The 27860-nt window shown below is 53.1% G+C and overlaps 3 protein-coding genes across 6 annotated transcripts; 2 read left to right on the top strand and 1 right to left on the bottom strand.

Annotated features, from left to right (window-relative positions):
* Nucleotides 1-15: 15 nt before the first annotated feature.
* Nucleotides 16-7136, top strand: LOC307246050 (tectonic-3-like). Of its 4 annotated transcripts, none has more exons than XM_080021840.1 (14): nucleotides 16-660; nucleotides 1044-1140; nucleotides 4126-4223; nucleotides 4344-4456; nucleotides 4540-4645; nucleotides 4892-5004; nucleotides 5081-5119; nucleotides 5193-5267; nucleotides 5349-5468; nucleotides 5554-5652; nucleotides 5896-5999; nucleotides 6074-6221; nucleotides 6292-6426; nucleotides 6679-7136. In XM_080021840.1, exons 1-14 carry the CDS (start codon nucleotides 411-413, stop codon nucleotides 6913-6915), a joined length of 1734 nt encoding a protein of 577 aa, XP_079877966.1. In that variant the 5' UTR covers nucleotides 16-410; the 3' UTR covers nucleotides 6916-7136. The 4 variants fall into 4 exon arrangements, with proteins under 4 accessions (XP_079877966.1, XP_079877967.1, XP_079877965.1 ...); XM_080021841.1 differs by having other exon boundaries at nucleotides 4341-4456; nucleotides 6340-6426; XM_080021839.1 differs by having other exon boundaries at nucleotides 4341-4456.
* On the bottom strand, nucleotides 7033-12286 carry mto1 (mitochondrial tRNA translation optimization 1). The gene is made up of 13 exons (XM_080021838.1): nucleotides 12145-12286; nucleotides 11321-11520; nucleotides 11043-11242; nucleotides 10733-10850; nucleotides 10360-10655; nucleotides 10016-10128; nucleotides 9331-9521; nucleotides 9079-9209; nucleotides 8779-8983; nucleotides 8521-8692; nucleotides 8325-8434; nucleotides 8001-8158; nucleotides 7033-7330 (listed from the first exon to the last, which is right to left on the bottom strand). The coding sequence occupies exons 2-13, from the start codon at nucleotides 11496-11498 to the stop codon at nucleotides 7169-7171; spliced, it is 2034 nt and encodes a 677-aa protein (XP_079877964.1). The 5' UTR covers nucleotides 11499-11520; nucleotides 12145-12286; the 3' UTR covers nucleotides 7033-7168.
* Nucleotides 12287-13094: 808 nt separating this feature from the next.
* LOC307245462 (ataxin-2-like protein) lies at nucleotides 13095-27757 on the top strand. The gene is given in 23 exon segments (XM_080021043.1): nucleotides 13095-13643; nucleotides 14797-14836; nucleotides 15668-15724; nucleotides 15880-15951; nucleotides 16358-16511; nucleotides 17402-17520; nucleotides 17606-17697; nucleotides 20465-20698; nucleotides 20973-21117; nucleotides 21119-21251; nucleotides 21346-21426; nucleotides 21608-21721; nucleotides 21805-21885; nucleotides 21985-22046; nucleotides 24429-24733; nucleotides 24841-24910; nucleotides 24995-25193; nucleotides 25281-25462; nucleotides 25924-26056; nucleotides 26428-26537; nucleotides 26717-26896; nucleotides 27115-27274; nucleotides 27365-27757. Coding segments are annotated over 23 exon segments (2901 nt in total). The 5' UTR covers nucleotides 13095-13509; the 3' UTR covers nucleotides 27409-27757.
* The last annotated feature ends 103 nt before the right edge of the window (nucleotides 27758-27860 follow it).

Raw genomic sequence — 27860 nt, 5'->3', positions numbered from 1 at the left:
AGGGACGCGCCCAGCTCCAACGTTGTTGATACCGCGCGCCACGCGTCCGTCCCTAATTATTATTATTAGGATGATTATTATTATTACTACTACAGTTTCCGTGTGCGGTTTGTTATACTCACTCAGTTAAGTCAGTTAGTTCATAATACGTCGTTTTTGAAACCAGAAGTACGTGTGAGCTACCTAGCTTAGCCAGCCGTTGCTAGGTTACATGACGCCGAGAGAGAGAGATCAACAAACAGACAGACAGACAGACAGACAGACAGAGAGGCAGGCAAGCAGACAGAGAGGCAGGCAGGCAGACAGACAGACAGCCAGGCAGGCAGGCAGGCAGGCAGGCAGGGAGGCAGGCAGCTACTAAGCAGCAGTGTAGTATAGCTGCTTGGCAGTATCCAGAGCAGCTCGGTGCGATGCCTCCCCAGCTGCTCTGGTCCCTGCTTGTTCTTCTGCCTCCTGACACCACCAGCACCAGCCCCAGCACCAGCAGCCCAGAGGGCGGAGGGGTCAGCCCGACCCATGGCCCAGGTGGTCTGGCAGAGGACCAGGACCTGTCCAGTTCTACCCTCAGCGGTTCTACCGCGGCGGTGAGTCAAGGGTCCGGCACCGAAGTGACCCCCTCCGGACCCTCCAGCACCACGCAGCACATTGGCCCCGGCCCAGGTATCCTCCTCCTCCTGTTGTTCCGTGTGGATCTCCCATGTTCATCTGGTTTCCTCCTTTAAGACATGTGGGAGTCACACTCTCATGCCGATGCCCTTGAGCAAGGCACTGCCGCTAGAGCCGGAGTCTGTCCTTGCTTGACAGTAAGGAAGCTGTAGAGGCCAGATGTGGATATCATGTCAAGATGCTGATCTCAGAGTATTGCATCCTGGTTCTGGTCACACGGTGATGTCATGAAATGTCTGTTCCTAAAGTAATGCCGACAGTTCTGCTCTTCTAATCAACAGTCCACGTGACTGATCATTGCTTCTACAATATTTGTGTGTGTGATGAAAGCACAGTGTGTAACCGGTGTGTAACCGGTGTGTACCTCTGCTCCTCAGTGTGTCAGTGTGATGTCACCCCGCTGTGTGACTGTTGCTGTGACGCTGTAGACTGTGGATCTGAGCTGAGCCAAGATGTCAGCTGCAGCCAGGACCAGTAGGTCCAGCAGTCAATGAAAGATATATGTCAATGTAAAGTGGGGCAAAAAAGTATTTAGTCAGCCACCAATTGTACAAGTTCTCCCACTTAAGATGAGAGAGGCCTGTAATTTTCATCATAGGTTCACTTGGACTATGAGAGACAGAATGGGGGGAAAGAATCCAGGAAATCACATTGTAGGATTTTTAATGAATTAATTGGTAATTTCCTCTGTAAAATAAGTATTTGGTCACCTACAAACAAGCAAGATTTCTGGCTTTCACAGACGTGTAACTTTTTCTTTAAGAGGCTCCTCTGTCCTCCACTCGTTACCTGTATTAATGGCACCTGTTTGAACTGGTTATCAGTATAAAAGACACCTGTCCACAACCTCAAACAGTCACACTCCAAACTCCACTATGGCCAAGACCAAAGAGCTGTCAAAGGACACCAGAAACAAAATTGTAGACCTGCACCAGGCTGGGAAGACTGAATCTGCAATAGGTCAACAGCTTGTTGTGAAGAAATCAACTGTGGGAGCAATTATTAGAAAATGGAAGACATACAAGACCACTGATAATCTCCCTCCATCTGGGGCTCCACGCAAGATCTCACCCCGTGGGGTCAAAATTATCACAAGAACGGTGAGCAAACATCCCAGAATCACCATCAGTAACACACTACGCCGCCAGGGACTCCAATCCTGCAGTGCCAGACATGTCCCCCTGCTTAAGCCAGTACATGTCCAGGCCCGTCTGAAGTTTGCTACAGAGCATTTGGATGATCCAGAAGAGGATTGGGAGAATGTCATATGGTCAGATGAAACCAAAATAGAACTTTTTGGTAAAAACTCAACTTGTCGTGTTTGGAGGAGAAAGAAAGCTGAGTTGCATCCAAAGAACACCATACCTACTGTGAAGCATGGGGGTGGAAACATCATGCTTTGGGGCTGTTGAATGGGGCCATGTATCGTGAGATTTTGAGTGAAAACCTCCTTCCATCAGCAAGGGCATTGAAGATGAAACGTGGCTGGGTCTTTCAGCATCACAATGATCCCAAACACACCGCCCGGGCAACGAAGGAGTGGCTTCGTAAGAAGCATTTCAAGGTCCTGGAGTGGCCTAGCCAGTCTCCAGATCTCAACTTTATAGAAAATCTTTGGAGGGAGTTGAAAGTCTGTGTTGCCCAGCAACAGCCCCAAAACATCACTGCTCTAGAGGAGATCTGCATGGAGGAATGGGCCAAAATACCAGCAACAGTGTGTGAAAACCTTGTGAAGACTTACAGAAAATGTTTGACCTCTGTCATTGCAAACAAAGGGTATATAACAAAGTATTGAGATGAACTTTTGTTATTGACCAAATACCTATTTTCCACCATCATTTGCAAATAAATTCTTTAAAAATCAGACAATGTGATTTTCTGGATTTTTTTTCTCATTCTGTCTCTCATAGTCGAAGTGAACCTATGATGAAAATTACAGGCCTCTCTCGTCTTTTTAAGTGGGAGAACTTGCACAACTGGTGGCTGACTTAGTACTTTTTTGCCCCACTGTATATGTATACTGTGTGTTTGTATACTGTATGTAAATGCATATTGTGTATGTATTTATACTGCATGTGTATGCATACTGTATATAAATTCATACTGTATGTACAGTATATGTATACTGTATGTATACATATACTGTGTGTTTACTGAAAGTATGTATACTGTATGTATATACATATACTGTATGTATATGTATACTGTGTGTATACTGTATGTATACTGTATACATATACCGTATGTATATGTATACTGTGTCTATACTGTATGTATACTGTATGAGCACTGTATTTATATGTATACATATACTGTATGTATATGTATACTGTATGAGCACTGTATGTATATGTATACATATACTGTATGTATATGTATACTGTATGTAGGGCTTCCCCCTGAAAGTCAACGAGCTGAACGGGTCAGAAACCCGTCCGTGGACTGGGATCCAAGTGGAGCTTTCCTTTTGCCCCAGTCAGTGTTTATTACAACAACAGGATAAAACACATCGACGTTTACAAAATGTACTGAGACAACATCTCAATGAGGAATTATAAATAAGGTCAATAATAAATGACCCGTGCCCCGTTCCTCCAAATAAAACAACTCAAAACAGTGTGGGGGCGAGGCATATGCACATGTTAAGGAGTCTTAAAATAAAATAACCTACATCTTAAATACAAACACACAGTTCTGGTGCGCACAGCGTCAGTCCCGTCAGAGAGGGAGACAGGTAAGCAAAATGTGGCCCTATCGCTCCATCACTGCGCCCCCCCTCGGGATGACGACCTAGGCCTTCACCTACCCCTAACCCTGTATGTATGTGTATATACTGTACATATATATGTGTGTGTGTGTGTATATATATATATATATATATATATATATATATATATATATATATATATATATATATATATATATGTCTATATATATATATGTCTATATATGTCTATATATGTCTATATATGTATGTGTATACACACATGTATATATGTATGTGTATGTATATATGTATGTGTATATATATATATATATATATATATATATATATATATATATATATATATGTATGTATATATATATATGTATGTATATATATATATGTATGTATATATGTATGTATATGTGTACACACATATGTATGTATGTATGTATGTATGTATGTATGTGTATATATATATATATATATATATATATATATGTATATATGTATATGTGTATATATATATATATATATATATATATATATATATATATATATATGTGTGTATGTATATATATATATATGTGTATGTATGTATGTATGTATGTATATATATATATATATGTGTATGTATGTATGTATGTATGTATGTATGTATATATATATGTATGTATATGTGTACACACATATGTATGTACGTATGTATGTATGTATATATATGTGTGTGTATATATCGTTGTCTGTGTTTTCAGGTCGGGGTTTTGCGTGGAGAAATGGTTGATATTCAGAGCCAACGTTGACCCATCGGTCGTCACGGCAACAGACTCGTTGTTGTGCTTTGGCCCTGAAGGTAAGTCAGCTGATCTGAGTCACATGACTCTCTTCCTCTTTCACGTCATCACTTCCTGTCAGCAGCTCTGCCTCCAGTGGCCACATGAAGCATTTATCGATGTGATTCTCCCTCCAGCAGGAAGCGCAGCAGCCAGACCTCCACCTCCTTCTCCACCTCCACCCGTGGGAGACTCCTTCCACTTCTCACCAGGCTCTCCGGACTCCGCCCCCCACTCCAGAGCCTTCTACAGGGTAAAACCAAGATGGCCGACCTGCTTGCCTGTCTGACTGTGCTGTTTCCATGACAACCACCTGATGCTGTCTCTCTGTCGTAGGTTGATGATGTCATCATGGCCTTTCACCCCAAGGCGTCGCTATATGGCTTCCTGCGGCAGCCGTCGCCGGGGGCAACAGCAGCGTGCGTTAACCGCAACCCAGCCAGTAAGACAGGCAGAAAGACAGTGAGACAGGCAGACAGATAGGCAGTAAAATGGACAGGAAGGCAGTCGGACAGTAAGACAGGCAAGAGGACAAACAGTAGTACAAGCAGTAAGACAGGCAGAGCTCCGTGCAGAACGACGGTGGGATGGACATCAGATTTAATGTCTTTAATGTCTAATCTTCTGGAGCATCTCCAAGACCTGAAGTTCTTCTGAAGGTTCCTCAAGTTCTGCTCTGGTTCCTCAGGGTTCCTCAGGTCTGGATCCATGTCATGCACGCGCACCGTGTCCACCCGCTCGTGCACAGAGGACCCAGCGCTCCGTGCACGCTCCTACTTCTCTGGCTTCAGTCTGCTCAAGGTAGGAGCTGAGCAGGAGCTGCAGTGTCCACACTGAGCAGTGTCAGGATTCAAACTAACAACCTGTTTCCACACAGCGCCCCACGGTGGACAGGCTGCAAGGGAGCCCCCTGCTGGTCAGTCCTCTAACAACACCACACATACTGAAATTGAGAATGAGTTTTCATCTTGTTGTTCGTCTTCTCTCAGATCCCAGTGTCTTCACTGTCCAAATGGTCTGATCCCAGTAGAGAGGGCGGCTCCTGTCGCAGCGTTGTCACCAAGGTAACGCCCGCTCTTTACCTGGTCCTGGATCCTGCCCATGATCTGATCCTGGATCTGACCCTGTATCTGGTCCTGGTTCAGGTGCGGTTTGTCATTGGCATAACAGGAAGTGGGGAGTTGGTGTTTGCCACAGTTACCGTGGAAACGGGTGATGTGGCTGTGGAACAGCAGTTCCTCCAGACACACTCTGTGGACTTCCAGGTGTGTTCCCTGAAGCGTTCGCACCAGACCTGTGTTTTCCTCGACCCGTCTCCCCCTCAGCTGTGATGTCCCTTCCCTCCCACAGCTCGTTAGGGCCCACCCGCCTCCGGCCACGCCCGGCCACGCCCCCGGCCTGCCGAGGGGGTCGCCTCTGATTGGTCGCTTCAATGGAACGGTGCGGCCGGTATCCTTCCTGTTGTCATGCTAACAGTAGGGAGTTCCTGGTGGTGTGTAGACGGTAAGCTCATTATGGGATGGTTATCATAGGGCCTATCTAAATCACCTGGACCGTTTATGTACTACTGGGTGGTAAATAACACCTAGTGTCTGTGAGCGGTACTGCATGCACATGGTCACATGACTCAAACAGCAGACCTGATTGGTCCAGAGGAGACAGGAAGTGCACGTTTCCTTGACAACAGGTCAGCTGACCATCCTCGCTGTGGGGGTGGGGGGGCAGTGCACCTCTGAGCTTGGCCGCCGCCCCCCCGTCCCGTTCCTCACCGACACCATCGGCGGCTGCAGCTTCAGGTGGGGCTCCGCCTCTGACATCATCACTGGTGCTTTCTGTTTCCTGTCACTTTAACCCCTGGTCCCGTCTCCAGCTCCTTGTCCAGGAACTGCTCTGAGCTCCGGACCCAGCTCTACCAGGTCCTGCAGGGTCCCGACCCTCCAGACCTCCTCGCCATGAATTCTGGACCCGAACCCGACTGGAGCCGGGTCCTGACCCAGGGCTGCCCCGCCCCCCAAGAGGTCAGTACAACAAGTAAGAACAACAAAGAACCCCAAAAATCAAATAACCCAAATTCTGTCTGTCTTCCAGGAGAGCTGTGAGACGGGCTGTGTCCTGCCTGTCTCCCTCTCTATCCAGGTGTTGTGGGCACGGCTTGGTTGGCTCCACCTCCCACAGCGTTACATTCTGGGAGCCCGCTTCCTGTTCCACTGTGACCTTGTGCAGGTAGGAGGCGCCGCCCATGGCCGAGATATTGATATTACTATTATGGAAATGTAAAAAATACAGATATTATCTTCAAGTCACCAGAACGTATTATACTAAAGTATTGATACTTTTAAAATGTACTTGATGTTTATTGACGACTGATCAGTCGAATGAACTGAGGCAAACTAAGGTTCCGTCCGCGTCATGGCCTCAGCGGTGCCGTCTTCATCTCGTCGGTGTGAAACAGGAAGTGTCTCCTTGTCCTTCCAGTGTCCTTCCTCTTCCTCTCTGGCTGTGAGCACCGAGGTGAGGTTCGCTGACCTCACAGTTTACCCAGAACCCCCCAGGGGTCGAGCCACGGCCACCTGGAAGCTCCCGCTCGGGTTCTTCAGCGGGGGAGCGGAGCTAGAGGCCCACAGCCTGACGGCCGGCAGCCAATCAGAGAAGAGCTCGCTCATCACACTCAGCATCATCATCCTCACTGGGATGGAGGCACTTCACAGATAGATGGATGTTTAGATACATGATGGATCCTATAGATGGAATGATGGACCAAATAAATGTCTGACCGTCTAGTGAAGGGTTTTTCTTGGTGTATGAACTATTTCCTGAGGAACACGCTTTTATTTTGAAGCTGTTTATACAGTTTGAGACTTACAAATTTTGTACAAAATGAAAACATTTATTTATTGTACATTTAGAAGAATAAAATAAAAACAATGACCTTGTTCAAGAGACTTTTCTTTTCTTGGAACTAAAGTTAGTTTAGCTCGCAAACTGCGGTGTGTCCACTTCCTGGTTTTCCTCCACCCACTTCCTGCGCCCGGCGGCGGCGGCGGCTTCTCCCGGCGTATTGAATGTAGTGGAGTAGACTGACCACGGCAGCTGGAGTCATCCCTGGAAGACGAGTGGCGGCTCCGAGCTGAAACCAAGTCAGAGGGCAGGGTTTGTACAAAGACTTATTAAAAGACAACGTCCGTCCAGACGCTGGTCATCAGTCAACAAGCCCAGCACCAGGAGGTTGTTTACTGATGACCACCTCCTGATTATTACAACGCTACTTACTGAATACAAAACACTGAGGAGGATGTTTAACTAGTCACAGCAACATAGTGATCTATTCTCCTACATATGAATAAACGATTTACTGTAATAACTAAAATTTAATATTCCTGTTATCAATGTTAATCTGGAGACTTCCGTTGTAGTTTCTATGTGGCGCCACCAGCTTCTGTTAGCATTAGCATGTAGCGCAGATACAGGAACGTGGATCCAAATGAAGTGGTTGCTGTCATTATTAACACACAGCGTCATCATTCCGAAATAATTGAGCACTGGTTGCTGCCACTGACCGATCATAACCTAGGATTCTACTGGAATAATAAACACTGTTAAAATGTTGTTAATATTGATTAATTCTTCGGACATGTTTCACACTAAATCATTGAGGTGCTGGAAAAAGTCTTAACTGAAAATATTTTGAGAAAATCTGAGAAAGCGCTAAAATTGTAATCGAATTTTTCTGCCAGTAAATGTTTCTTGGGCCAAGTTAAGCAATCAATCAGAAGGCTTGGATCAGGGACCGGACTCACCGTGCCGGGTTTGACCCGGTCCAAGAGCTGTCGGACCTCTTCGGACAGGGACACAGGCAGGGAAAGGTAGTCCAGGTCCTGGGGCAAAGTCATGGCCTCCTCCTCCTGGATCCGCTCCACCTCCCTCCTCTGCAGCTCGCAGTGAGGCCGGTACACCGCTGGATGGAGGACGAGAAAACAAGCAGAAGGGAGGACAAGGAGACAAGAGGAAGGAGGAGTCGGAGCTAAACATCTGGATCTGCATCCCATCACATCAACTCAAACAGAGCCAGACGGACGGAACACCTCATGGTTCATTCTGTCATTAACCAGGTGAAGCTTTACCTTCTATCTTCAGTCTTTGGGAGAACTCCATGTATGGTGAAAGGGATTCTGGGAAGGCGGAGGCCAACATCTCAAACGACACATCTTTGTACTGCAGCAGCTCCATACCACTGGAACAGAGGAGGAACGTGGGGTCAGCACCTCCTGCACTCCTTGGACCAGGTTAGACTTGTGCAGTAAAGTGTTGGACTCTAACTTGAGGACGGAGTTCTTGGTCTGGCTGATAGAGATGTTGTCCAGAACCTTCCTCCAGGAGGTGGTGGACAGAGCCAGACCCCGCAGGGCCTCCGCACCCTCCTGCAGAGTGTCCCGCACCCTGACGACCTCACGGTGGCGTCGAGGAGACACGCAGCCCACGTCCTCGAACCCTAACGGCACAGAGACGGCGTGTTCATGAAAGCCCATGTCATTGAGATCTTCTTACTCAGACGTGGATCAGAACGTGTCCCTGCACCTTTCAGCGTGAGGCGGAGGTCTGCATTGTCGGGCCTGAGGGAGGTCCTGAACTCCGCCCTGCTGGTGAACATACGGTAGGGCTCCGTGACCCCGCGGCTCACCAGGTCGTCGATCAGAACCCCGATGTAGCTCTCTGTCCGGGACAGCGCTACCGGGGGCAGGGAGAGGCCGTGGCGGCCTGCGTTCACTCCCGCCCACAAGCCCTGGAGACAGAGACAGGAAGGAGGTCTGGAAATGATCTAGAAACAGAGTGGACCCAGAGAGGAGAACCCGAGAAGAACCTTCTGGTGGCTCACACCTGGGCGGCGGCCTCCTCGTAGCCTGTGGTTCCATTAATCTGTCCGGCCAGAAATAGGCCTTGAGCGCTCTTCACCTGCAGGGAAGCGTCCAGCTGAGTGGGGCACACAAAGTCATACTGGACCCCGTACCCTGGAGAACACAGAACACAGCTCAGAACCTGGAAAACCCAAAGTCACGGTGGACCCCCCGTACCCGGGACAACACAGAGCAAAGATCTAGGGAACCTGGAGAACCGGATCGGGTACCACACCTGGTGTGCTGATCTCCACCCGACGGAGAGCGGGGATTTCTCGGAGGAGGTGGAGCTGCATGTCGGGGGGCATAGTCATGGACAGACCCTGGGGGTACAGGAGCTCCGAGGTCACACCCTCGGGCTCCAGCCAAACCTGGTGTCGGCGCCCGGGGAAGCGGAGCACCCGGGACTCAATGGAGGGGCAGTACCTGGAAACACACCATCCAACCACGGTAACCCTGGGTGGATTCGGGGTAGTAGTAATAGTACTAATAGTTTCTAAATCTATAGTTTGAATTTCTAAATCTGTGGTTTCGGGTGTTTCTGTCCTCTATGGTTGACGTATGTAAATTAAAATAAGTATATTTTCATATTGCTTCTTTCAGCTCCATGATGCAGATCCTCACGTTTTTTGTCCAATGGAACATTGTGGCATGATACATCGTAACATTCTAAGTACATTTACATTTACATTTACATTTTAGTCATTTAGCAGACGCTTTTATCCAAAGCGACTTACAATTGTTCAAACACCGACGGACGCAGCCATCAGGAGCAATTAGGGGTTAAGTGTCTTGCTCAAGGACACTACAGCATGCTAGCAGGAGGAGCCTGGGATCCAACCAGCAACCTTTAGATCACTAGACCACCAGCTCTACCGCCTGAGCTACCATCCCCATAGTACTAGTAGTAGTACAGGTACCTGGGTCCCTTGGCGTCCTGCTGGATGTGAGCATTGAGGTGCAGACTCTCCTGAACCACCCGTTCCACCCCTGGTGTGGTGTGGAGCAGGAAGCAGGGCAGCTGCTCCTCCGGCTGCGGAGAAAAAGTCTGTTGCGTTACTCATCTGGCTCTTTATGAGGAGGGAGGTTGGAAGGGTGGAGGTCTGGTTGGTCCAGGAGAAGCACCTGGACCAACCAGACCTCCTGACTCGCACAGTAGGTTTTGCTAGTTCTTCTGCTTCTAACTGGTCTGGTGTCCTGTATGTTACCCGCCTCCAGCCCCCACCCAGATGATCCACAATCTTCTCAGCGTTGCAGGCCTCACCTTGCAGCGCGTGGTGCTGTTGAGGAAGCTGAAGGGCGTGGGCTCCCGGTCAGCTGCGTGGATCTGGGCCTTGGACAGATCCACTGAGTCCTTCAGGATGCGGGGCGGTGTCCCGGTCCTCAGCCGGCCCACCCTCAGAGCAAGAGTCTCCCTCAGGGTGCGGGACAGACCGGCGCTGGACGGCGCCTCACCCATCCTCCCCCCTGGGGAGGAGCTCTGGCCCACAAATAGGGAACCCGAAAGGAAGGTCCCGGTGGTCAGCACCACTGAGTGGCCGGTGATGGAGCGCCCGTCCGCTGGGGACACAATGAGACGCCAGGATCAGAAGGTTTGAAAAGAAGGAGAAATTAAAATCCAACGGCAGAGTTTGTACCGAGTCGGATTCCGGTGACGCGGTGGCGTCCAGGATGATCCGGGTCTGGATCTGAGACCAGCAGGTCTTCTACTGAACCCTCCATCACTGTTAACCTGGGAGTGGACTGAAGCTCCGTCTGGGAGGGAGCGAGAGAGAGAGACCTGCATTAGGTGCTCCACCAGACCCTTTCCAGACCTCCTCCTGTCAGGATGGAGAGATGGACGTGGACCCTCTACCTGGACTTTATAGTTCCATGTATTCATTGATCAGACTTCCATGACCATTGGAGCAACTAGGGATTTGGGAAAAGAGCCTGATTGTAAATTACCTGGATGAAGTCTCTGTAGCGCTCCCGGTCCAGCTGGGCCCGGGGCCCCCACACTGCGGGGCCTTTTCTCCGGTTCAAGATGGAAAAGTGGATCCCGGCCCAGTCTCCCGCTCGCCCACACAGGCCGTCCAGGGCATCGACCTCCCGGACCAGCTGGCCCTTCCCCACCCCCCCCAAGGAGGGGTTGCAGGACAGGGCACCTGGGGGGGGGGGGTTAGATGGTTGACTGATCTGTCCTTTAAATCCTTTTAATGTTCACCTGGTTCACCAGCTCTCACCAATGGACTGTGTTTTCTGGGTGACCAGCAGGGCAGCGGCACCCACCCTGCTGGCTGCCGCCGCTGCCTCTGTGCCGGCGTGGCCGCCGCCCACAATGATGACATCATAGCTGCCGCTGGAGAAGTGTGCGCCCCCGGCAGGAAGCTTGAGGACGGAGCGTAGCCTTTGCCCCAACATGGCACACACCGGGACAGGCTCACTGAAATAAGACAACACTTCACTGAGTCTGGCAGTTTGGGATGCAGTGCCTTGCTCAAGGACATGTCAACCTGCTGCCCAGAGCAAGGATCGAACTAATCACCCGCTCCACCTGCTGAACCACACCGCTGCCCATTACTGCGACGACGACTACTACTATACACTACTACGGTAGTGTGCTGTCTTTCTGCAGACCAGGGGCCACCAGCCTGGGGACCCACATGTGACCTGCTGCATGGTTATAATATCTTGTTAAATCTGACACACTAATTCATGTTTTAACAGTATTATCAAGAACTTCACCACTGAACTGCGGCTCTGGAGACACGGAGGGAAATAACAAAAATAAACAATACGATTAAGTCACATTCTGACAAAAGCAGGAAATTTGTTTTTATCATGTAAACACATTTGTATTTATCATGTATACAGTGTTTTTAGTGGCTGCCAGGCTCTGACCTCCACCTCCATGAACTGCTCCTTTTCCTACTGTTGTTGCATCTAAACTTATAAACCACAGAGGTTCAAGCCAATACATTAAATGGTTGTTTCTTATAAAGTTCAATCAAATCTGATATTTTAATGGAATAATCTCAGGGATTTCCACCCTCCAGAAGGTACTTACAGCGAGCCGGGGTGAATTATTTAATCCGCGTTAAGATCCTTCTCGGTATAAGGCCTGAAGTATTAATACTTTACTAGTTTACATGGTTTATTACCCTGGAAAGTACTACTGCTCTGACGCTCCGCACGGAGGCCGCCATGACAGTCTGCAGCGGGACGCACGGTGCGCATGCGCGCATGCTTGGTTTAGTCACTGCGGATTAAACCCAAATACACACTAAACATATGAACTGTAGTGTAACTGGATTATTTCCTAAAATATTATTCACAGTACAAAGGAGAATATAAACGAGTGTACGTTTGGATATAGATGAGAACACAGAATCATTTCGATGTGAATAGAAATGATCTTCATGGTTAGAGCAGAAAATGCACGTGCACGCGCCTGCTTGTAGGTCAGCGCCGAACGCGCGTGCCCGTGCGGCACGGGAGGGCTTGAGAGGTTCGACTGTTTTTTTAAGAGTCGCTTCCTGGCGACTCACTCAAAAAGAGCCGTTCAGTTGGTGCACCGCACGGTGACCGGGGAGCGGCTCCCGGTGACCGGGGAGCGGCTCCCGGTGACCGGGGAGCGGCTCCCGAGGAAGGGCTCCCGGTGAACTCTGAACAGAGGAGTCGGTCGCCCCGAGTGGAATCCTCCAGGAAGCGGAAATTCAGTCACATTTTGGTGTAAATCAGTCACATTCAATGCATCGTGACAAGTGCTGTGGTCGCTCCCTGGGGCCTGGTTGAGTTGACTTGACTTCATTTAATTTACTTGAATTGACTTTAATGTATTTTAATTGACTCTACTTGAATGTAGTTTACGTTCATTTATTGACGTTGAATTGACTTTGATTTGCTTGACTCTTTTCCGGAGTGACTCCAGACTCCCCAGTCGTTCAACTGGTCGTTCGCTCCGGCCGGATCGTTGATGAGCGCCGGCAGGAACCTTCCGCTCAGGAGGACGGAGAGGCCGCAGCTTTCACCAGGACCCGCAGAAGCAGCTTCCAGCCCGCACCCCGCCCCACAAGCGCCGGCTTTTATTCCGAGGCTCGGTTCGTCCGAACGGGAGAAGAGAAGCAGAGCGATCCGGGCCGGAGAGCCTCCCAACCGGGCTACAGGATCTGAGGCTCGGTGCCCCGGAGCTCCACCAGCCCGCTGCCCTGACGCGGCCAGAGGACGGTCAGGAGGAACCGGAGACGCGCCGCCTTTCCTCCGAGCACCGCGGGGCTTTGCGTTCGCAGTCAGATCCAGAAGCAGCGGCTCCGGCGGAGCAGCCGCTCAGACCGGGCTGAAGCAGGACCCCGCGCTAGCTTAGCTCGCTGCTCGAGCCCTTTCAGAGTCAGAACTTAGTTAAACTTGTTCCTGTCGGAGCCTCGTGTCTGCCATGCTCAAGCAGCAGCAGCAGCAGCAGCAACAACCCGCTGCCGGCGGGCGAAAAACCTCCAACGGGACCTCAGCCCCGACGAGTATATCGTCTACACCCGGCGGGCCGAACGGCAGCAGGACGCCGGCTGGAAGGTGAGTAGAGCGGGCCGGCTGCCCAGGAAACTCTGAGGCTTTTCACATGACTCCGAGGCCTACCGGTGCGTGTCCGAGGGGGCGTGGCCCCCACGCGGGGCTCCCCCAGCGGCCCAATCACATCAGTGTCAGCGTGGTGGACAAGGCCGGCAGCCAATCCGAGCCCTCCATTCTGAAGAGGCACCGACCGGACCAATGGGAGCTTTAAAAAGGCGGGGACAGAGAGCTGAGCCGCCGCCCTTAAAGGGACAGTTCTGAATTTCAGTCTTTGAGGCTGATCCTCGTTTCACTCTGGACGTCACTGGTCGCCAGGCAGGACGTGTGTTTCCCAGCAGGGATCTTCCACTTGAGATTATACGTTGACATTAAAAACAAGTTGAACGGCTAATACTTCAATTACCCCTCCCCCGTCCACATGATTGATATTTTTCACTTGACTGCATCATGGTTCAGTGGAAACCTGCGTCCTACACCAGAGGAGACACGTTCATATTTTAACACATTCTATCATTAACCACAACTATGAGGTAGTTATTGAGAACTCACCAACAAGTTAACTCAACTCAACTCTTGACCCAATAATAAGTACAAATTCCTGCCTGTACTGTACTGTACTGTACTGGTGGTGGTAGTTAGTCACTGGGAGGTCTGTACTGTACTGGTGGTGGTAGTTAGTGCAGGGTCAGTTCGATAAGACTCGACAACAAAGAGACCAACCAAAAAGACAAAGACGACAACCCTTATAAAGTCACCTGTAAGCAAGTCGTCACAAAAGGATATATGGATCACAAAGAACTATGTACGTGCAATAGAGCGTGAGCATCATGCACGCAATAGGAAAAGTACTGGAAACTATATGTGTGCGACTGGTCACAAATAACTGTTTTCCAACCAGAGGCGCCATTTTATAAAAAGCGCCATTTTACATTTAACAAACGCCATATCATTTCCAACATTAGTCACTGGGAGGACTGTACTGGTGGTGGTAGTTGGTTACTGGGAGGTCTGTACTGTACTGGTGGTGGTAGTTAGTTAGTCTGAATTGATTTGGAAATTGTAATTTTTCTGCTTTGTTTGGAATCCTCCTCTCCTCCAGGTGTCACCAGAGTCACATATTCAGTGTCTGACCAGGTCTTCTTCTCTCTCTGTTCAGGAGTCGAGCTGCAGTGAAGCCACCACTCCAATCGCCTCCAGTAAGTATGAAGCTTCTAGAACAGCTGTTTGTTGCATGGTGGTGCTGCTGGTGCGTGGCAGTACTGCTGCTGTGTGGTGGTGGTACTGCTGTTGCATGGTGATGATGGTACTGCTGCATAGTAGTGCTGCTGCTAAGTGGTGGTGCTGCTGCATGGTGGTTGCGCTGCTGCTATATGTGGATGCTTTGGCTATGTGGTGATGGTGCTGCTGCAGCCTGGTGGTGGTGGTGGTGGTGCTGCTGCTGCATACGAGTGCTGCTGCTGGTGGCTGCGCTGCATGGTGGTGCTGCTGCCTGGTGGTGGTGCTGCAGCTGCATAGTGCTGCTGTGTGGTGGAACTGCTGTGTGGTGATGGTGCTGCTACGTGGTGATGGTGCTGCTGCATAATAATCGTGGCGCTGCTGCGTGATGGTGCTGCTGCTTGGTAATGGTGGTGCTGCTGCATTGTGCTGTTGCATGGTGGTGGTGCTGCTGTTGCATGGTGGTGGTGGTGGTGGTGCTGCTGCGTGGTGGAACTGCTGTGTGGTGATGGTGCTGCTACGTGGCGATTGTTCTGCTGCATAATATTGGTGGCGCTGCTGGGTGGTGGTGGTGGTGCTGCATAGTGCTGCTGCTAAGTGGTGATGGTGCTCCTATGTGGTGGTGCTGCTGCATGATCACAACATTCAGCCACACCAAGGGAGCTGCTGTTTAGCTTATTATCCTTCTATGGATGGATGATGGAAATATGCAATAAGCATAGAAATGATCTGGAAGATTGAGTTGATGTTGAATAAAACAGTAAAACAAACCTGTGAAGGAGCAACGCTGATGCTGCTGTCGCCCCCTGCAGGTGTTTGAGGGCGTCTACAACAACACCAGGATGCTGCACTTCCTCACCGCTGTGGTGGTGAGTCTGGTCCTCTCCTCCTCCTGTCCTTTTGTCTCCTGCCCCCCCTCCTGTCTTGTGCGCTTCCTCCTGCTCCTCCTCCTGTCTTCTGCTCCTCCTCCTGTCTTGTGTGCTGTCTCCTGACTCCTCCACCTCCCTCTACTCTGCTCCTCCAGGGTTCCACGTGTGACGTCAGGGTGAAGAACGGCAGTCTGTACGAGGGAGTCTTCAAGACGCTGAGCTCCCGGGTGAGATGCAGTACTACTGTAGTACTACTGCTTTTACTATGAAGTACAGTTTACCTCAGTCATTTTTACATGGATAGTGTTATTATGGGAGTGCCACGTTTCTCCAGTGTTTTGATATTTTCTGACAGGCCTCTTTTTAAACTAGTGGCACTGTGATGTCAATCAATACGTTTGATCAGAGGAACCTGATCACCGGTGTGTCTAAATCATAGACTCCCAAAACCTGAAGTTTGTTTATAGTTGCAGTGTGCTCACCATCATGCTAGCCCTAACCTCAGGACGGGCGTGACCCACTGCCCACGACCTCAAACGGGTCCGGGAACCACAGTTTTGGAAGGGTGATGTTCCTTTGTACATGGCAACTGATGTGATCTCCTCTGCTCGTCCTGGGGGGCGGGGCCTGCAGTGCGAGCTGGCTGTGGACGCCGTGCACAAGCGGGTCGATGGGGAAGGGTCGGCGCCCCCCCGCCGCGAGGAGATCACGGACACCATGATCTTCAGCCCCCCCGACCTGGTGACCATGACCTGCAGGGACGTGGACCTCAACTACGCCACCAGGGGTCAGTACACGCCAAATACACAATACTCTTCAAGTTCATGTTTATACACGCAAGCTATCCACAAGCTACTACTAGTTACTTCCTCCTAGTAATTACATCTACTAGGCGGTACTACCGGCTACTACCCACTACTAGGTAGTACCTAATAGTAGTTACTACCTTCTGGTGGTTGGTAACTATAGCCGCGTTTCCAGCCGCAATGCCTGGAACTTTTAGTCCCAGAAACTAAAAGGTTTGTTCAGCACGTTGAAGACCTGTGAAGGTTATGCAAATGAGTCTGACGTCTGAAAGAGCGACGGCTGTGTTGAAACATCATCAGCGACTGTACAACAAACTGCTCCCGTCCAGTAGGTGGCGGTCATGCAGAAGACGATACAACAAGAATAACAAAATGGATAAAGGAAGACAACCAAAGTGATCATGGAATATCGTTTTGGTTGTCTTTCTTTATCCATCCAACACTTGAGTCCCACAAACAAGATTTTCTGATCAAGTTGGAAACATATTGAAAAACATCAGTCGACAGGAGGTGGAAACCAACCCTGGAACTTGATTTAGAGCCTGGGTTCTGTGGTGGAAACGCACTGAGTTCCTCCAAAGCTTCCTAGTTCCTGGGGAAAGTTCATGCGGTGGAAACATGTCTTTTGTAACTATGACAACCTGGGTGGCAGTGGAGTCGACGCCCACACTGAACAGGGACGTCAATGAGGCTCAGATTGACGTCTGAGGAAACATTATTTTATTGGTTAAAAAGTTATTATATAAGACAAATAACCAGTTCACGTTTCTGTCCAATAATGGGAAAGAAAACCTGTAAACGGCATCAACGGGAAAAACATGGCATCCAATAATCAATTCAATGATCAGACCAATTGTGTGTTTGTGTGTAGACTCGTTCACGGACTCTGCGATCAGCTGGGGGCGTGTCAACGGCGAGCACAGAGAGAAGGTTCTGCAGCGCTGGGAGGGAGACAGCAACGGAGAAAGCTATGAGCTGGAGACGGACACGGTCTGTCTGACTGACTGTCTGTCTGATTACCTGTCTGTCCAGTGTTCTTAACCCCTTAGTAAAACCTGTCTCTCTCTCTGTCCAGTCTAACGGTTGGGATGCTAACGAGATGTTTCGCTACAATGAGGCTAAGTACGGCGTCACCTCCACCTATGACTCCAGCCTCTCAATGTACACGTGAGTTCAGCTCCACCGCCATCCACACTGCAGCTGACTAGTCGCTGTCCCTCTCTCTCTCCGACTAGTCGCTGTCCCCCTCTCTCCCTGCCCCTCTCTCGCCGACTAGTCGCTGCCCCTCTCTCGCCGACTAGTCGCTCCCCCTCTCTCTCCGACTAGTCGCTGCCCCTCTCTCGCTGCCCCTCTCTCCCTGCCCCTCTCTCGCCGACTAGTCGCTGCCCCTCTCTCGCCGACTAGTCGCTGCCCCTCTCTCGCCGACTAGTCGCTCCCCCTCTCTCGCCGACTAGTCGCTCCCCCTCTCTCGCCGACTAGTCGCTCCCCCTCTCTCTCCGACTAGTCGCTCCCCCTCTCTCTCCGACTAGTCGCTCCCCCTCTCTCTCCCACTAGTCGCTGCCCCTCTTTCCCTGCCCCTCTCTCTCCGACTAGTCGCTGCCCCGCTCTCTCCGACTAGTCGCTGCCCCGCTCTCTCCGACTAGTCGCTCCCCCTCTCTCTCCGACTAGTCGCTGCCCCTCTCTCGCTGCCCCTCTCTCCCTGCCCCTCTCTCGCCGACTAGTCGCTGCCCCTCTCTCGCTGCCCCTCTCTCCCTGCCCCTCTCTCCCTGCCCCTCTCTCCCTGCCCTTCTCTCTCCGACTAGTCGCTGTCCCCCTCTCTCTCCGACTAGTCGCTGTCCCCCTCTCTCCCTGCCCCTCTCTCGCCGACTAGTCGCTGCCCCTCTCTCGCCGACTAGTCGCTGCCCCTCTCTCGCCGACTAGTCGCTGCCCCTCTCTCGCCGACTAGTCGCTCCCCCTCTCTCTCCGACTAGTCGCTGCCCCTCTCTCGTTGCCCCTCTCTCCCTGCCCCTCTCTCTCCGACTAGTCGCTGCCCCTCTCTCGCCGACTAGTCGCTCCCCCTCTCTCGCCGGCTAGTCGCTCCCCCTCTCTCTCCGACTAGTCGCTCCCCCCCTCTCGCCGACTAGTCGCTCCCCCTCTCTCTCCGACTAGTCGCTCCCCCTCTCTCTCCGACTAGTCGCTCCCCCTCTCTCTCCGACTAGTCGCTCCCCCTCTCTCTCCCACTAGTCGCTGCCCCTCTTTCCCTGCCCCTCTCTCTCCGACTAGTCGCTGCCCCGCTCGTTCCGACTAGTCGCTGCCCCGCTCTCTCCGACTAGTCGCTGCCCCGCTCTCTCCGACTAGTCGCTCCCCCTCTCTCTCCGACTAGTCGCTGCCCCTCTCTCGCTGCCCCTCTCTCCCTGCCCCTCTCTCTCCGACTAGTCGCTGCCCCTCTCTCTCCGACTAGTCGCTGCCCCTCTCTCGCTGCCCCTCTCTCGCTGCCCCTCTCTCTCCGACTAGTCGCTGCCCCTCTCTCGCTGCCCCTCTCTCCCTGCCCCTCTCTCGCCGACTAGTCGCTGCCCCTCTCTCTCCGACTAGTCGCTGCCCCTCTCTCGCTGCCCCTCTCTCGCTGCCCCTCTCTCCCTGCCCCTCTCTCTCCGACTAGTCGCTGCCCCTCTCTCTCCGACTAGTCGCTGCCCCTCTCTCGCTGCCCCTCTCTCCCTGCCCCTCTCTCGCCGACTAGTCGCTGCCCCTCTCTCGCTGCCCCTCTCTCCCTGCCCCTCTCTCCCTGCCCTTCTCTCTCCGACTAGTCGCTGTCCCCCTCTCTCTCCGACTAGTCGCTGTCCCCCTCTCTCCCTGCCCCTCTCTCGCCGACTAGTCGCTGCCCCTCTCTCGCCGACTAGTCGCTGCCCCTCTCTCGCCGACTAGTCGCTGCCCCTCTCTCGCCGACTAGTCGCTCCCCCTCTCTCTCCGACTAGTCGCTGCCCCTCTCTCGTTGCCCCTCTCTCCCTGCCCCTCTCTCTCCGACTAGTCGCTGCCCCTCTCTCGCCGACTAGTCGCTCCCCCTCTCTCGCCGGCTAGTCGCTCCCCCTCTCTCTCCGACTAGTCGCTCCCCCTCTCTCGCCGACTAGTCGCTCCCCCTCTCTCTCCGACTAGTCGCTCCCCCTCTCTCTCCGACTAGTCGCTCCCCCTCTCTCTCCGACTAGTCGCTCCCCCTCTCTCTCCCACTAGTCGCTGCCCCTCTTTCCCTGCCCCTCTCTCTCCGACTAGTCGCTGCCCCGCTCGTTCCGACTAGTCGCTGCCCCGCTCTCTCCGACTAGTCGCTGCCCCGCTCTCTCCGACTAGTCGCTCCCCCTCTCTCTCCGACTAGTCGCTGCCCCTCTCTCGCTGCCCCTCTCTCCCTGCCCCTCTCTCTCCGACTAGTCGCTGCCCCTCTCTCTCCGACTAGTCGCTGCCCCTCTCTCGCTGCCCCTCTCTCGCTGCCCCTCTCTCTCCGACTAGTCGCTGCCCCTCTCTCGCTGCCCCTCTCTCCCTGCCCCTCTCTCGCCGACTAGTCGCTGCCCCTCTCTCTCCGACTAGTCGCTGCCCCTCTCTCGCTGCCCCTCTCTCGCTGCCCCTCTCTCCCTGCCCCTCTCTCTCCGACTAGTCGCTGCCCCTCTCTCTCCGACTAGTCGCTGCCCCTCTCTCGCTGCCCCTCTCTCCCTGCCCCTCTCTCGCCGACTAGTCGCTGCCCCTCTCTCTCCGACTAGTCGCTGCCCCTCTCTCTCCGACTAGTCGCTGCCCCTCTCTCGCTGCCCCTCTCTCCCTGCCCCTCTCTCTCCGACTAGTCGCTGCCCCTCTCTCTCCGACTAGTCGCTGCCCCTCTCTCGCTGCCCCTCTCTCGCTGCCCCTCTCTCCCTGCCCCTCTCTCGCCGACTAGTCGCTGCCGCTCTTTCTGACTGGTTGCCCTCTCTACTTCCAGCATTCCCCTGGAGCGCGGCAGCTCGGAGGGCTTCCGGCAGCGTGAGGCCCGGGCCGCCCGCTTGGCCAGCGAGATAGAGTCCAGCCCTCAGTACCGGCACCGGGTTGGACTGGAAAACGAGGAGGGGAAGAGCGAGGAGGAGAAGTTCAGCTCGGTACTGAGGGAGGCGGAGCGGGGGAGGGAGAGCCCCCGTGAGAGGGAGAGGGGGAGGGACAGTCCTGGAGCTGTCACCAGGTGGGTTTACAACAAGAAGCTTGTTGAAATGATGCTTGATGTGGTGAAAGCAGGCAGCGTGCGTGCGCGTGTGTGCGCGTGTGTGCGCGTGTGTGCGTGTGTGTGTGTGTGTGTGTGTGTGTGCGCGTGTGTGTGTGTGTGTGTGTGTGTGTGTGTGTGTGTGTGTGTGTGTGTGTGTGTGTGTGTGTGTGTGTGTGTGTGTGTGTGTGTGTGTGTGTGTGTGTTACTGTGTGTACTGGCAGTACAGAGTGTAAGCAGTACCTCTCTCCTCCAGGGAGGGACGCTATGTCCCGCTGCCCCAGCGCCAGAGGGACGTTGCCAGGGCAACCGGGGGGGGCAGTGCCGCCGGACCCCCCCCCCACAGCCGGCTGGGAGGGGGGGGCTACCGCGCCACTCCTCCCCCCTCCTCCTCCCCCCGCCCCCCCCCTGCCCTCCGCTGGCCCTGCCCCCGCAGAGCGCAGCAGCCCCCTCTCTGCCAGGGGGGTGGGGGCTGGCCCCGCCTCCAACAGCCCTCCCCACCCCCATTCGTTGTCCGACAGGCCTATCAACGGAGGTGAGTACTGCTGTAGTACTACTAGGGTACTGGTATATGCAAGTAGTACTGCACTGCACTATCATATTTAATACTACATCCTACTTCCTGTCAGTGTCCAGAACGTCCCCCAAGGCCCAGAGACCCCCCCCCTCCAGGACGGCACGCACAGCCAACACACACACACAGTCCTCAGGTGCGCGCGCGCACACACACACACACACACACACACACACACACACACACACACACACACACACACACACACACACACACACACACACACACACACACACACACAGCGTGTGACATGCTACTTAGTTCAGAGACACTGGCTGATGACAACCTTTGACCTGAACCTCCTGTCTCTATTCCAGCTGCTCGCTCTCCTAAGTCAGGCTCCACTCAGGATCCTCCTTATTTGGACACGTCGTCAGTGTCCATGCCCGCCCACAAAACGACAGGCCCCGCCCCTCTCTTCCTGGTTGATGGTAAGGCTCCGCCCCGTTAGTAAGGTCCTGCAGGGTCAGTGAAATGGGAAAACATTCTCTTTCTCTCTTTCCTTCCCCCCCAGTGAATGAGATCCTCACCACAGCAGCCAGGGAGCGTTCAGCAGAGAGTCCCAGTGCAGCGGATGAGGGGAAGACGGGAAAAGGTGCGTTGATGTTTTAAACGGGGTAATCTGTCATAGTGTGGTTGTTTCCCACAATGCACGGCGTTAAAGCCCCCTAGTGAACTATGTTGTGTACTGCAGCCCCATCCCTGCAGCAGAGGACGCAGATCGAGGAGCTCCGCAAGTTCGGGAAAGAGTTCAGGGTAAGACTCCTGTTATTATTAATGACCATATTTTACCTGACCTCGTGCTTATAGATGTATTATTTTAAGAAGATCTTCTCTTGAAAGTGGAACTCAGACACCTTCATGTGGTTTGATCAATTGAATCGCTACACAATATGAATCGTTACATAAGAGGTTATTTAAAAAAAATATTTTTTATAGTTTTTATGGGGGATGCAACAGTGCACGGTATGTCATCCAACCGTTCGGTACGCCCCAACTGTTCAGTATGCACATGTAAACCGGGGTATTTTGGAATCCCAGTAGAAGTCCACTGGACACATGTGCTGCTTCCTACTGAATCCACTGTTGCAGCTCGACTGGCCACGTCAGGCATGCAGGGTCCACTCGGAGCCACGCAGCATTTCTCTATTTTTGCGCGAAAAGTCAATTTTTATATATTTATTTGTTTTTAGCTGCGTGCGTATCTCTGAAACACGAGATAAAACTACATAGAAATGTTTTTGTAAGGAGTGCAATCAAGGGTTGCGGACACTCACTTGCACATGTGCTGGGTCGTTCACAAACAAGCCGATTTTTTTTCAACGGCTCTTTTGTCGGAATGAAGGGAACAGAGTCTCGCTGAGTGATGAGCCCTTTTATTTTTTCAAGTTTTACAGTTTTATGTTGTTGTTGGTTTAAGTTGCCGTCTCGTGCCACCAAAGAATGTTTCCCCCTCCATGTAAGAGACAGCTTAAGCTCCTCCCTCGCTGGGAGGTGCCCTGTCTGTAAAGGAGCGCACCCGCTGTCACGTCAGGTTCACAAAGCGAAGACACGCACGCGGTGGTCTGACTGAGCTTTAGTTCACTATTATTGTGAGGAAAAACTGTTTATACCTGTCTACACAAAAATAAATGAATATAGTTGTTGTTTTTTTTGTTCATTTCCCCCTGTGCTGTCAGCATGCTGCACAGACAACAGAGTGTTTGTTCCGTTCCGTCTAGGACAGAGTTACTCTGCAAGTGGAGTTAAACTTGTCAACCTGCAATGAAACTCTCACTCAGAGGGTGGGGGCTGCCACACTGCAGGCTCTGTCCCCGAAGGACACATACAAAGGATCCCCAAAGCATACATAGAAACATCAGACAACAACATGTTTAGACAAATCAGAGTCAACCAGGGACCTGCCTGCTGGTTTCTGGGACGCTGCGACCCGGAAGGCCCGCGGAGAGCGCTGCCGAGTGCCTTCCGGGTCCCCTGGAGGGCCGCTTGCTATTGTGGGTTGGGGTGCAGGGGGCGGCTGTCGGCCTCTGCTTCCGCTGCACGGCTTCTCTGAGGCGGGTGCCCCGGGTGGTGCAGGGCCCATATATCTGGCGGCCTAATGGCGTTGGCAGGGGGAGGGGGGCTAATGTCACGGCTAACACACATACAACCCTCCCCCATGAGCAGGCAGCAAGACGCAGAACCCCTGCTGTGGGCGCCAGGCACAGAGCCAGGTCCCATGCCGCAGACCTACATCCCGCCCGCCCCACAGGTGCGCCGGAGGGACCCCCATGCCCACCCGTGCCCCCATCCCCGTAGCAGAGTGCTCAGCGCAGGGCACCCGGACGTTAGCCCCCCCTTCCCTGCCGACGCCAATAGGCCGCCAGATAAATGGGCCCTCCACCACCCGGGGCACCCGCCGCAGAGAAGCCGCGCAGCGGGAGCAGAGGCAGACAGCCGTTCCCAAACCCAAACCCACAAACGCAAGGGGCCCCCAGGGGCCCTGGAAGGCACCCGGCCGCACTCTCCGCAGGACGTCGGGTCGCAGCGTACCGGAAACCACCTGGCGCGGGCCGCCAGGGCTCCAGCCCGGCCGGCAGGGGGCCCACCCGGGCCACACCCACTCGCCAGCGACCCGTCACCCCGGAAGCCCCAGTGCTCAATGTCTGCTGTTGGCAATTGCAGTTGAAATTGCGGGGTGTGGGGGTGCGAGTCCTTCAGGCAAGTCGCACCCGAACCACTCGCACCCTCCTGCCCCACAGACCCTGCTCTGGTGGAGTGTTGTTTGGAGTAGGAGTGGTGTTTGAATCTGTGTTCTAAGCTAATATGAGTGGAATTACATTTTTTCGGGACGGGTGAGAGGCACGTCGGGGCCGGAGCGTGACGGGCAAACTCTGCCACATGACCTGCCACATCCCCACCCACGTAGCTGGCACCCCACCCGTCCCTCAAACCCTAGGCCTATTGTGTGGTGTATGTACTGAGTTTTGGCACTGGTGAGATGGAGTTGAAGACATTGTTGTGACATTTTTAAATAGATTGTTTTGAATCACTTTGAAGTTATTACTGTTAAATGGTTCATTTCACAGCTTTTATTTCAAAGACTGTCCCTCCCTCCCTCTCCTCCTCTCTATCTTCCTTCCGCCCTAACCTCCCCAGCTCCAGCCCAGTACAGGGAGTCCTTCTCCCTCCGCCTCAGGACCTCCTCCCCCCAGTGAGTCCAAGCTTCCCCCCTCGGATCCCCCCCAGGCCTCTGAGCCTAAAGCCCAGCTCGCCAGCGCCCCCCAGTCTCAGCCCCCCCCGGCCCCCGCCGACGAGCCCGCTAAAGACCCGCCGGCGGGGCCGGGGGCCGGCGTCCCGGAACCCGCCGCGGACCGACGGTCGCCGGCCTCCCCCCAGCCCGTCAGGACCCCCGGCAGTGATGAGACCCGGTCGGACTCTGAGCAGGGCGAGGGTGTCGCAGAGTGAGTCAGGGCCAGGGCGGCCATCTTGGAAACTATAGATCACTAACACTATAGATCTGTGTCGATCGTTGTGATCAGTGTTTAACTTGGTGAATGTTTGGTTTCAGCCAAGTGAAGAAGTCCACCCTGAACCCCAACGCCAAGGAGTTCAACCCCATCAAGACCCCGGTTCCACTGGTGAGAACCCTTCTCCAATTATACACATCTATACAGTGACATTTCAGTGTTCTTGTGGAATACTGATGAGCCATTCCTGTACAGTCCAAACCCAACACAGTGCCCACGCCCCCGCGGCCCACGCCCCCCAGTCCGGTGGTCTTGCAGCACCCAGGGGGCCAGGCGGCGCTTTACAGCGCTCCCTACCTGTCCTACGTGTCCCAGATCCACTCTGTGCAGCCGCCCCAGATGTTCCAGTATACCATGTCCACCATGAACCAGGGAAAATACCCCCGGGCCAAAGGTAGGACTACTGGTCTGTACTGTCTAGAAGGTAGGACTACTGGTCTGGAAGGGTGATCCGTCCTACTCAGTGTCTCTGTCCCCTAAGGTTCGGTGGTGAACCCCCGGATGGACCACGGGGCCTCTGGCCCCCCCATGCTGCAGGCCGCAGCCTCGGCTGCTGGAGCGCCCCTCGTGGCCTCCCCCTACCCGCAGTCCTACCTGCAGTACAACCCCCAGCAGTATGGCCAGCAGCAGGTCCTCCAGGCCATGACGCCCTACCCAGCTCAGGTAGGCTCCTCCTACCACCCAGGGCAGACAACGCTGGCATCACATGTTGGGTTTGGTGAAAGTGACGTCTGTCTGCAGCGAGACCAGGATGGTTGTGATGGATGAGGCCTGCAGTGTTTCTAAAGGAGATAAAAAATCTTTTAGTTGTGTTTTAAAAAAACATTGAAAATCAACATTAAAACCTGGAAACTTGAACTATCCAAGTATCTTATTCCAATGGCCTCCAATCAGAACTATTGAGCCCTCATCGGGTGGTTTTATTGTCTTTTATATTATTTTTTCTACAGTTTGATGTTAAACAGATTCGTCACTATAAGTACTATACTAGAACATCATTTTAATAAATGTATGATAATATGATGATGCAGGAACAGTTATTTCCCAGAAAAGGTTGTGTTAACGAGGGGGGGTGGGGGGTGTACATGCATGTTAGGGCTAATATGTCCCCCCCAACCCCCCAGCCCATGTACTCCATGCTGCAGGGAGGAACCAGGATGATCAGCCAGGGCGGGGGCCCCCATCCACAGTCCCTGGGCCCACCAGGGGGTGCTCAGTTCCCCACCCAGGGAGATGGCCCTCAGCAGGGCCTCTACGGTGCGTCCCCACACCAACAACCTCCATGAATTATATGTTTAATATCTGCGGTAAATGTCCTCAAGCTTCTCTTCCCTTGTATACGATGCAAACCGGAAACGGGAAGTGCCTCTTTGTGCTGGTTAGCATGCTAGTTAGCGTGCTACTTAGCTTGCTAGCGGTAAACGTAACACTGCAGTTACTCCTCTGCCCAGAATGGAACCTTCTCAGAACCATCAGGCTCATCCGTCAGGTCTCCGTAGATAAGCTCCGGCGTGGTTTCCGGAGCTCACAGACACAATCTGTTCGACGGGAAGCTCTGACGGAAGCAGCTCTGACGGAGCTTAAACTCCAGATAAAATTGAGGTTTTGTGTTGTCTTCCTCCCTGCAGCCCCCCAGGCCTTCGCCCACCACTCTGGACCAGTCCACCAGCCCCAGCCCTCCAGCACCCCCACCGGCAGCCAGCCCCCGCCCCAGCACACCGCCCCCAGTCCTGGACAGGTAAGAACCACAAGGGTCCCCTGACCAGAGTCCCTTCTCAAGAGTAAACCTGAGATCAAGGTCCTCCTCTTTAGACTTTGGGGGTGGTCCTCCTCCTCGTGCTCCTTGTCCAGTGTCACTCTAGCTGTGCCGATGTAACTTCCTCCTTGATCTAATGTTGATGTGGTGTCTCCTCTCAGAATGCCCAGCCGGGCCCCCAGCCCCAGTCCTTGTACCACTCAGGACCCCTGCAGGCCCCCACCCCGCCCAACATGCCCCCCGGTCACACCTCGCCGCAGGCATCCTACCCCCTTCAGGGCTACAGCATCCATAGCCACCAGGGCATCCCACACTCCTACAGCCTGGGGCAGATAGCTCAGGTAGGACCCACCGCCTGCAGGGGGCAGTGTAAGCCCGTCGGTGCCGGTTGGAACAAAGGTTGTTACTTAGAATCTGCATCGAGAGAATGGAGGTGGGGTTAGGGTTGGGAAGTGGGGTTAGGTTTGGGCGTGTAGACTCGGGGCAGTGTTTTGGTAGCATTAGCATTATGTGTCTGGCTAGCATGTTTGATCTGTTTGGTGCCTCCTCTTGCGTACAGGCCCATGTGCAGGGCGCCATGTCGGGCCCCCACCCGTCCGGGGGCCACGGTCACCCTCAGGTGGTGATGCTTCAGCCTCCGCCCCAGCAGGGTCCGGGCTCTGTGCCCCAGCACCCCCAGCAGGGGGCGCCGCAACACTTCTACATCGGACACCCCCAAGGTAGACTAAGTACTACTGATTCAAATAGTGTTTGTATTATAATACTGAGGCTAACAGGAAATGACCTGTGATGACTTCCTGTCGCTGCAGCGATGCAGGCCCACCCCTCGGCCTTCCACCCCGCAGGCAACTGACCCACCCCCACCCCCACCACCAACAAATTGTCGGGAGGGGGGGCGAAAGGCCGGGCCTTTGTCACCACATCATCACACCAAGATGGACAGCTGCTGCTTCCTGTTTAAGCCCCGCCCACAAAATGCCTCTCGCGCCGAGCTCTTTCTAAAAACCAGACTTTTTTCCCAGAAGTCCGAGCTCGGCGCCCGGCGATGGCGAGGATTTTCTATCGAGCGTTTGTTTTTTTTACGCGGCGGAAGACTCCTTTCTCCTCCTCTCTCCTAGAGAAGTATAAATACTGAAAAAACACAAAATGCACAAAAAAAATATTAAAACAACAATGACCAAAAAATAAAGTTTTCAACTCTATCAGATGTTTACTTGTTTGATTCATAACATGATGGAATGTGTTGGAGGATACGAGGTGGAGGGTCCAGGGCCAGGAAACTCCACCCACCTACACCCAACCGGA

The sequence above is a fragment of the Zeus faber genome (assembly GCF_960531495.2).
Source record: "Zeus faber genome assembly, chromosome: 20".
NCBI lineage: Eukaryota > Metazoa > Chordata > Actinopteri > Zeiformes > Zeidae > Zeus > Zeus faber.
Note: the sequence above shows the minus strand (reverse complement) of the source record. Positions and strands in the feature narration are given on the sequence as shown.

Excerpts from the sequence above, each read along its gene's own strand:
- LOC307246050 (XM_080021839.1), top strand. The coding sequence starts at position 411 with ATGCCTCCCCAGCTGCTCTGGTCCCTGCTTGTTCTTCTGCCTCCTGAC. Across the intron at positions 4,646-4,891 it reads CGTTAACCGCAACCCAGCCA|GGTTCCTCAGGTCTGGATCC; the intron begins GTAAGACAGGCA and ends CTGGTTCCTCAG. Across the intron at positions 6,222-6,291 it reads GCTGCCCCGCCCCCCAAGAG|GAGAGCTGTGAGACGGGCTG; the intron begins GTCAGTACAACA and ends TCTGTCTTCCAG.
- mto1 (XM_080021838.1), bottom strand. The coding sequence starts at position 11,498 with ATGTTGGGGCAAAGGCTACGCTCCGTCCTCAAGCTTCCTGCCGGGGGC. Across the intron at positions 8,693-8,778 it reads CCTCCGCCTCACGCTGAAAG|GGTTCGAGGACGTGGGCTGC; the intron begins GTGCAGGGACAC and ends CTGTGCCGTTAG. Across the intron at positions 8,435-8,520 it reads ACCAAGAACTCCGTCCTCAA|TGGTATGGAGCTGCTGCAGT; the intron begins GTTAGAGTCCAA and ends CCTCTGTTCCAG.